Source organism: Salvelinus sp. IW2-2015, linkage group LG34, assembly GCF_002910315.2.
Source record: "Salvelinus sp. IW2-2015 linkage group LG34, ASM291031v2, whole genome shotgun sequence".
NCBI lineage: Eukaryota > Metazoa > Chordata > Actinopteri > Salmoniformes > Salmonidae > Salvelinus > Salvelinus sp. IW2-2015.
This window is the reverse complement of record NC_036873.1, coordinates 1,983,472-1,994,058: the sequence shown is the minus strand read 5'-3', so window position 1 is coordinate 1,994,058 and position 10,587 is coordinate 1,983,472. Positions and strand designations below refer to the sequence as shown.

Sequence of the window (10,587 nt, the reverse complement as noted above, 5' to 3'; positions counted from 1 at the left end):
GGTGTTTCTCCTCCATGACTAACCAAACACTCTTCTATTAATCTTCTCTCTTTTTCTGGTGTTCTCCATCCTGACTAACCAACACTCTTCTATGATATATATCTTCTGATATTGTGTTCTCATCCTGACGAACCAACCACTATTCTATTATCCTCTCTCTTTCGTGGTCTCCAATCTGACTAACCAACACTATTTATTATCTCTCTCTTTCTGGTGTTCTCCATCCTGACTAACCAACACGTATTTACTTTATTCTCTACTCTTTCTGTTGTGTCGTCCCTCCAGGACTAATCCAGACTCCTCTCATGTTATCTCTCTCTGGCTTCTGTGTGTTCTCCATTCCTCGACTAACCAACACTCTTCTGTTATCTCTCTCTTTCTGTGTGTTCTCCATCCTGACTAACCAACACTATTCTATATCTCTCTCTTTCTGTGTGTTCTCGCATCCTGACAACCAACACTATTCTATTTATCTCTCTCCTTAATGTGTGTTTCTCCATCCTGACAAAACCAACACTCTTCTGCTTATCTCTCTCTTTCTGTGTGTTCTCCATCGCTGGACAACCAACACTCTTCTGTTTATCTCTCTCTGTCTGTGTGTTCTCCATCCTGGACTAACCAACACTATTCTTATTAGCTCTCTCTTTCTGGGTGTTCTCCATCCTGACTAACCAACATCTATTTCTATTATCTCCTCTCTTCTGTGTGTTCTCCATCCTGACTAACCAACACTATTCTATTATCTCTCTCTTTCTGTGATGCTTCTCCATCCTGACTAAACCAACACTCTCTGTTACTCTCTCTTTTCGTGTGTTCTCCATCCTGACTAACAACAACTCTTCTGTTTTATCTCTCTCTTTCTGTGTGTTATCCATCCTGACAACCCAACACTATTCTATAATCTCTCTCTTCTTGTGTTCTCCATCCTGACTAACCAACACATTCTATTATCTCTCTCTTAATGTGTGGTTCTCCATCCTGACTAACCCAACACTCTTCTGGTTTATCTCTCTCTTTGTCTGTTGTGTTCTCCATCCTGACTAACCAACACTCTTTCTGCTTATCTCTCTCTTTCTGTGGGTTCTCCATCCTGACTAACCAACACTTATTCTATTTATCTCTCTCTTCTGGGTGTCTCCATCCTGACTAACCAACATATCTATTATCTCTCTCTTTCTGCTGTTTCTCCATCCTTACTAACCAACACTATTCTGTATCTTGTCTCTTTCTGTGTGTCCTCCATCCTGACTAACCAACAACTCTTCTGTTATCTCCTCTCTTTTCTGTGTGTTCTCCATTCCTGACTAACCCAACCCGCTATTCTATATCTCTCTCTTTCTGTGTGTTCTCCCATCCTGACTAACCAACACTCTTCTGTATCTCTCTCTTCGTGTGTTTCTCCATCCTGACTAACCACACATTCTATGTATATCTCTCTCTTTCTGTGTGTTTCTCCATCCTGAACTAACCAACGCTATTCTATTATAACTCTCTCTTACTGTTTTCTCCATCCTGGACTAACCAAACACTCTTCTGTTATCTCTCTCTTTTTTGTTTCACTTCCTTCTTGTTCCCTTCTGCTTCCGCTCCTCTAAGAAATAAAGATTTTCAGACATAGGTAAGCTCCAGCAACAATATAACCATGTACCACAGATCCATACCATTCTTGTTTCCCTCTCTCTCTCATGTTCCTGGTGAAACCCTAGTGGCAGCTCTCCATAGAATACAGTCGCTCTCTTTACATAAAGGCTTGGTAGGGATTTCAGAATCATTTTCAGCGGATTGGCCGAACATCAGCTCCTCGCGAATCGGACTCCTTTATCTGCCCTACAAAACCGCTGGGAACCATCCAAGAACCCCCTAGTCATTTGTGAAGAACATTGTAAAAGACAACTTAACACTTTTATTAAAACCGCTAACAACAAACAAACAACATTTTGAGGGGTTTTGAGGGTCTGTTTTCAACTCAACACTTCTGTTATTGTACGGTTGGGGCCCTTTGACCAAGAGCCAGTGAGGACAAGACCGCGGGGTCTTAAGTCTTAGAAGGAGAAGGAGAGGAGGAACTATGGTGCGGTGTTTCAGAGGAGAGAGGAGAGGAGAGGAGGAACTATGGTGGTGCTCAGAGGAGAGAGAAAGAGGAGAGGAGGACTATGGGTGCGTGTTCAGAAGTGAGGAGAAGAGAGGAAGAGGTGCCCTCTTGGTCCGACAGCGGGAGGTGCCTACAATCAGGCCTATTATTGATACGTCAGACGGGCATGTGCTGTGCTGTCATCAGTAGAATGAGAGAAATTCAGGAGGCGCCTATCTTCTCATAAAGAGGAGAGGTGTGGGTATATCTGGGAAAATTATCAAGTGGGACGATGAAGGAACCATTCCATTCATGAATGATAATGGAGTCATGGGGAATAACTGTGCCTGGGAATGTAGTGTCAGTAATGGTGAAACATTAGAAAAGCGTCAGATGGAAAAATAGAAAAGTAACAGTCTGGTGAAAATAGAAACGGGTCCCACTCTTCATTCCTCAATACTTCATCGGTAACAACAATAATTTTCCTTTGGGGCCATTCATTTGCGAGGCGTCTCCTAATGCATCATAGAGACTCCTTTAGTGTCCGACGCATTCATCCTAGTCCCTCACACACACACACACACACACGTACACACACCACACACATACACCCAGACACAACCACACACACACGGTAAACACACACACACAGCACACACATCACAGCCCAGGACACACACACACACACCACCACACACACGTACACACACACACACGGTACACACACACACCACACACACAACACACACACTAACACACACACACACACACACACACGGTTACCACACACACCACACTACACGAACCACACCGGCCCACACACACACACACACACACACACACACACACACACACAACACACACAACACCCAACAACACACTACACACACACACACACGGTACACACACACCACATCACACCACCACACACACACACACACCACACACACACACACTACACACACCAACACACATACACGACACACACACACACACTAACACACACACACACACACATCACACACACACACACACGGTTACACACACATACACTCAGAAACATATACAACACACACACGGTAACAGACAGACACACACACACACACAGACGTCTCTTCTCCGTTTGGGAAGTGTCGTTAAGACTAGTGTTATTGCCCCCCTGTTCCGCCGAGCTTTGTAAAACTTGAAGGAGTATCCACACACACACACACACACATTAACACAAACATTATATCATTTCAATGTTGTTTGTCTTTTTTGAGGTGCAGCTTCTTATTATCTGTGTTTGCCTCTGTGTTTGTCTCCTCTGTGTTTGCCTCTGTGTTTGCCTCTGTGTAAATCCTCCTTGTCTTTAGCCCTCAGCGACAAGAAGAAACACCTGCCTCGTGTCATATTTCTTAAAGAAATGTAAAGATTCACCTCAATAATGGAGGAGCGGTGTCTGTCTGATGTTTTACGCCTGCTCGAAGCGGACACTCTTTCGTAACCGTTCCTCGCTCTGACTGAGGAATCACTGACGTCAGATTCATATTCAAAGCCAAGCTTCTGTGGCAGCTACTTCCCAGAATGTTTCCTGTCTACTTTTACCTGGAAGTGAAGTGGGCACTAGGAGAACAGTGGAGTGTCAGTGAGAGCAAAGTGCAAAGACAGTCAAATGCACCAAAAGTAGATTTTCCTCCAATGTAAACAGAAAATAAGTTTTTTTTAATTCTTCTGTTTATCTTGGACGCCCCTGCGCTGAAGCCTGAGGGACACATGTTTAGTTTCCAGCATGCTCCGCCATTCCTTCTCTTGACCTCTCTCTCTTCTCTCAATTTAAATTTTCAATTCAAAGGCTTTATTGGCATGGGAACATATGTTTACATTTGCCAAAGTAACGTGAAATAGATAGTAACAAAAGTGAATTAACAAAAAATTGAACAGTAAATATTACACTTCACAAAAAGGTTCGCAAAAGAATAAAAGGACATTACAAATGTCATATTATGTCTATATACAGTGTCTCTCTCTGTATCTCTCGGGTCTCTTCTCCCTCTCTCTCGCTCTAGGATGAGTGTGTCATTCGAAACAGCCAGCCTGTCCTTGGCGTGAGGTGTCTGCCTCCTTCCCCCTATTTTAAGCCGTCCTAATTGACGCCTGTTGATCAAGTTGTTGACTTTCATCAACCGCTACGGCAACCGCCGGCGCCCACAGCTCACCAAGCAGGCGATGGCATTGGACGCGAATGTGACAGGTTACGGGCGTCATTAGGAGCGTGTCAGACGATAGTTGATCGGCAGTCGCATCGCGTTAGGTTCACCCCGGCTGAGGCCATATGCCACTGTGAACCGTGTGCCCCTTCCTCCTAACACCTCTAGTATTTGATGTGGCCACAGGCACAAAAATGGACGCTGCCCTCTCTATCCTTCCTCTCTGGTCCTTTCACAACGCACGAATGCAGCAGGCCTGATCCCCTCTGTCATTTCAGTGTCCTTTTGTGTTCATTTTGTTTCATTTCCTTGTCGGGTTGTGCGGTACTTTATGTGAAGTTGGATGTCAAGGTGTAGTGTGAGTCCTGTGTAGGTCCCTATGTCACTGTCCCTAACTGTCGCCTCTTCCTCCACTTTGGGTTCCGTAGCCAACAACCCGGCCCACCGGTACTACCTGGCGACGGACCCGGTTATTTGGGTGCAGCTGTACGTGTCAGACCCAAACTCCCGCGTATCTTACTGATCCCAAGGGGTCCTGACGGGCACCAAGGTATGCTATTCCAGAACGGAAGGTGGTGCCAGGCATACCGCCCGGGATAGCAGTGTTGTCCCCCCTTCGACGGAGGCACGCTGCGGGGACGGGGAAAGCCACAGAGGCCCTCCTTCAATTGGACCCAAAGGTAGGGTGACAGAAGGAATATAAACACCCACACACACAACACCACACGTGCCACATGCTGAAAATTGTACAGACAAAAATGATTGACATAATACATTCACAGAAAACACACAACTACACAGGACATTGGTGCAGACACCCAACAAAAACGCACAGACACACACAGACACACACACACATATTATATGGTCTGGCATATAATTCATGGCACAGTGCCTGCTAGAGAAAAACAGACCCAACCCTTGGTAAAAGGGCACTCTTCCCCCGCAAGCTTCCGTCCCCATTTTATACTTCCATTATGCTACCCATTATGCCTACCATGGCATTAAGAACACAAACCACACAACTCAGACTGACAGGAAACTTGCCCACATATTGTTGGACGTGTAGCATCGCTTAGTATGGCCTCCAACACTCCTGCTTTCAGACAATCTGTCAGGTCTGTCTTGTCCCGCCCGCACAGACCAAGCCCCCTAAAACCGTCTGCTAACCCACAGGGGGTGACTAATCACACACACAACCACGCCCGGCGGTAATGAGGTGAGAGGTGGCTGACAAGTAGCTTGGGATTTTGGCAAGCCCAAGCTTTTAGTCTAGATTTTTAATGGAGAGACACACATACACAACATTATCTCTCTCTCTCTCACACACACACACACACACACACACACACACACACACACACCACACACACACACACACCACACACACACACACACACACACAAACCACACACACACACCAACACACACCACACATACACACACACCACAGGCTGCCTGTTAAACCGCAGATTAATAGAGCGAAGTCGAAGACCATTAGCAGTGCGGGAACGTGTGAGAGAGGGAAAAGAGAGATGTAGAGAAATGCAAATAAATGTTAGCAGCCGTCGCTAGCAGCAGGATGCTTAGAGAGAAGAGGGGGATTGGAGAGAAAGAGAGAAGGGATGGAGAGAAGAGAAGAGGGATGCGAGAGCAAGAGAGAAGGATGGAGAGAAGAGAGAGGGAGGAAGAGAAGAGAGATAGATGCGAGAGAAAGAGAGATGGATGGAGAGAAGACGAGAGAGGGATGAGAGAGAGAGAGGATGGAGAGGAAGAAGAAGGATGGAGAGAAGAGAGGAGGGATGGAGAGAGAGAGGGGATTGGAGAGAAGAAGAGGGGGTGGAGGGCAAGACGAGGGGATGGAGGGAAAGAGAGGGGGATGGAGAGAATAGAGGGGGAGGGATGGAAGAGAAGAGAGGGGGAGGGATGAAGGAAGAGCAGGGATGGAGAGAAGAGAGAGGCGGATGGGAGAGAAGAGAGAGGGGATTGGAGAGAAGCAGAGATGGATGGAGAGAAGAGAGATGGATGGAGAGAAGAGAGCAGCGGATGAGAGAAGAGAGAGAGATGGAAGAAGGAAGGGATGGCTGAGAGAATGAGAGAGGGATGGAGAGAAAGGAGAGGGATGCAGAGAAGAGAGAGGGATGGAGAAGAAGAGAGAGGATGGAGAGAAAGAGAGGATGAGAAGAAGAGCAGGGGGATGGAGAGAAAGAGAGGCGGGATGGAGAGAGGGGATGAGAGAAGAGAGATGAGAGAAGAAGAGGGATGCGAGAGAAGATGAGAGGGAGGAGAAAGAGAGAGGGAGGAGAGGAAAGAGAGAGGGATGGAGAAAGAGAGGGGATGGAGAGAGAAGAGAGGGATGGAGAGAAGAGAGAGGGAATGAGAGAAGAATCTCTCTCTTCAGAAAGAGAGAGATAATAGAAGAGTGTTGGTTAGTCAGGATGGAGAACACACAGAAAGAGAGAGATAATAGAAGAGTGCTGGTTAGTCAGGATGGAGAACACACAGAAAGAGAGAGATAWTAGAAGAGTGTTGGTTAGTCAGGATGGAGAACACACAGAAARAGAGACAGGTCCTGCCATGGATACAAAGGAAGAGAGATGTTTGCACACACATACGCACACACACACAAATACTCATACACAAAGACACATTAACATACAGTACATATATAGTCAGGCAGTCAGAGAGTTAGACCCCCCCAGACAAACACACAGCCGTCACAGTTGTTGAGCAGTGGCAGCTCTAAGCAGTAGTTTCCCCCTCCTGCCACAAGTCTTAACCAGAGAGAAGGAAACCATGAATGATTCACCTGGGAGCTAGCATTAGCGTTCCACACTTGTGCTCCAGGGTAACAGGCTCATAATGGTCTATTGATTGTGTTCCAGACAATGAAGAGGCAGGGCCTAAACAACAGTGTTAGCACCCCCGGTGAATAGCCAGGACGCTGGGATTACTGTATATGCCAACGCTGCGGAGGGACTTTTCATTTATAATACACATGTGCACAAGCACGCGCGCACACACACACTTTTTATAATTAGTCAATTTAATTTACAGGACTGGGCATTATCCACCAAGCCAATAATGAAATTGAGTTAAGCCTGGGTGCATTACTGTGTGCTGAGAGAGAGAGAGAGATAGAGAGAGAGAGAGAACTAGTGTTGTACTTGTATACATGATTATATGTACTATTATTACTGTTGAAATGAACTGTATTTCATTATCCTCATTGCATTGTACTGTATTTACTGAAATGCTGTAGCCTACCACTATACTGCTTTGGCAATATCAACAAACTGTATTTCATGCCAATAAAGTCTCAATTTGAATTTGAATTAGAGAGAGATTGAGAGAGAGAGAGACATAGGATATATTTCATCAGGGGAAAATGTGAGAAGGTAATTTATGAGCAGTGAGTGTTCATAACAGGGCTAAAATGTCCTACAGACCAGGTTAGAGGAGAGGCTGTGTCTGTGTGTGTGTGTGTGTGTATGTGTGTGTGCCTTCCATAACATCTCTGTATCTCATCATTGTAAATGACCAGATAAGACTGACCACACTCCACATGTAGTGAGTGTGAAATTGCATTTTTACTGAAACAAATCAATGTGTGTGTATCAGGGGGTAGCTCTTGTGTCATCCAGCCATCCATCACTGAATTCTCCTGTCCATCTCCCTTCCCCAAACCATTGTTTGAGGGCCTGGCAACCCTCCCTCCACCCCTTCAATCCATCCATCCATCCACCCACCCAACCAACCCACCCTCYCTCCATCTATCCGTCCATCCCTCTTTCTCTACAAATGCATGTTAGTCATTCATCAGAAGTAGGTAAAACAACCACAGATCAAGAACATTGCAAAAGTAAAACCATCTTCAAGAAATAAACGCTATCATCAACATCGGTTTGATTCAGACTAAAAGAAAAGTACAACAAAATAGGCTGTTTATTCCCCTCTCTCCATGCTTACCTGAGCTCCATCACACTGGTGACGTTCCCAGAGGGGAAGATGCGTCTGATGTAGTTGAAGTCTCCGACGAAGAGGCTCCCGTCGGCGCCACAGGCCAGCGCCACGGGGGCCAGCAGCTTGTTGCCCTCCGCCTGGCCGTTACAGCTGGGGCACGAGATGCTGCGGCGCCGGCCGTTACCCATGATGCTGCTGATCACTGGGGGCTGCTGGGAGATGAACACGTTCTCACCGTTGCGTTGCCTTGTCCAGGATGCCTGGATGGGGGGGGAGAGAAAGGCGAGAGAGGAGGGGGAGAGGGAGGTGAGTGGGGGAGTGGGGATTAGTTTGCTGTGTCAAAGTCGTGTGTCCATTGTGATGCAGTGGAAGTTGCCGAAAAATACAGCGAATTGCTGTTGTTGGATAAAGCTATACACGTAGCCTTTTGTACATGGTGTGCGAACGTGCCCTAGAGGGATCAAACGTAACACTCTGAATGGCAGTTAGTTGCAACAGTTTTAACTTGACCAGATTGATCAACCCACAGGAAAGTCAAATCAAAGCGTTAACAAACTCTCTTCACTCTCTCTTTACAGACAATTCAGGCCAAATAATTTTCAAAATTTTAACTCAACACCACTTCCTTGTTAATCCTCGCGCGTCCCAACAGCTAACCAAGCTATGCAGTCCAGGATATATAACACTCAATGCTTTTAAAATAGGACCCCAAATATAATATTTCACACTTTCGCTGAATTAAACGCCACACACACACAACACAACAAACCAGAACACACACACACACACACACACACACACAGCACACACACACACACACACACAACACACAACACATCACACATCAACACACACACAGCACGACTCATTTAGCATTGTCACCAAAAATGTGTAATTAAATACAGGCTTTGAATATGGTAGTTTCTTCAAGATGATTTTCACCTCTGTGAGAATGCGATCTGAAGGAACCGTAGCAGGTTTAAATGGAGTATACACCACAGCTGCCTCTTGTCGTCATGATACGGCTTTTATCATTGGAATGTTTCATTAGTGGTGCTGGGACTGACGGGCAGGTTTTTATCTGGTAATGGTGGTCGTTTTGGAATTGAAAATGGTGTTAGCGCTGGTGTATGGGCTGGGGGTTGGGCTGTGGGGTGTGAGGTGTTTATTGGTGTGGGGCACCCTGGGTAGGTGTGTGCCTGAGCTTGCACCTCTCTCTCATTCAATTAATTCAAAGGGCCTTATTGGCATGGAATCATACAGTATGTTTCCATGCCAAAGCAAGTGAAATAGCATATTTTCTTCTCTCTCGTCGGTCGCTCTCAGTTCTCTCACTTTCTCAAAAGGGTTTCATGAGGGATCACACAGCGTGGGAGATTGAAACGATGCATGTGTGTGTCCCACACATTTAAGAACCATAAAGCCTCCCCACCAGTAACACAACAACTGGGTGCTGATTTTAAAAAAACGTTTAAAGACAAAAGGAGTTAATGGGATCAAGCCTGTTAGTGTGTTTTCAAAGCAACAATATGTAAACCATCTGCACCTAGTATTAAGTGCAGTACTTTAAACGCACGCTATTCTGAAATAGCCTCATATCAAATAAATACAATTATTCTGTAATAATAAACTAAAAAAGGTACCAATTCTTATTTCATAGATATTAAAAAAAAAATGCCGATAATCTAAATCATTACTTTTGTAGCAACAATAAAATTGGCAGACAATTAAATAATAATTACACGACTTGACATTGTCTGCATGATTCATAGAGACATACTTAAATATGGATAACAGTAATTAACACGTCTTAGCAATGTGATAAAACACTTACATACAAAATATTATAACAATTCATATTGTTTCTGAATTTACTAGCTATACTTTATTGTTAGATACTTTATGATAATAATAATGATGAAATAATATTGTATTTGATTCAATACATCAGTTTTTAAAAATTGACATTAAATACTTCTTAAAATCATGCTATAATATTGTATATTAATATATATAGTTCCATATATATTTATTAACTAAATAAATTAAATAATTACTAGAGTTACAGTATCATTAGTGTTTATCAATCATCCCGTATCAATTAGCTTCCTCAACAATGGTACTTTATCTTTTGCGAATACCATAACTTTTTTAAATTACTGCTCTTGATTATCATCAATTATTTCCCTCCGGCAGTAATAGGAAATAGTTACCACAAATCATACAATGCAGCCGGTAATCAACTCATTCTTTATTCCTCAGGTCCCTGGTGCCTTGGCATGTCCCTGTCCTCAGGTTCCTTTCTGCTCCATATATTTTGGGACCAGTAAAGGCACGCTCAAATTTTTACTGAAGTATTCCGCT

At 44.5% G+C, this 10,587-nt stretch overlaps 1 protein-coding gene across 1 annotated transcript in view; it reads right to left on the bottom strand.

Moving 5' to 3' along the window:
• Positions 1–10,587, bottom strand: part of LOC111958355 (teneurin-3) — a gene marked incomplete at its 5' end in the record, with an annotated part of 80,464 nt that overhangs the window by 37,975 nt on the left and 31,902 nt on the right. Inside the window, 1 exon segment of the mRNA XM_070437240.1 lies at positions 8,230–8,469. Coding sequence (XP_070293341.1) covers positions 8,230–8,469 — 240 coding nt within the window.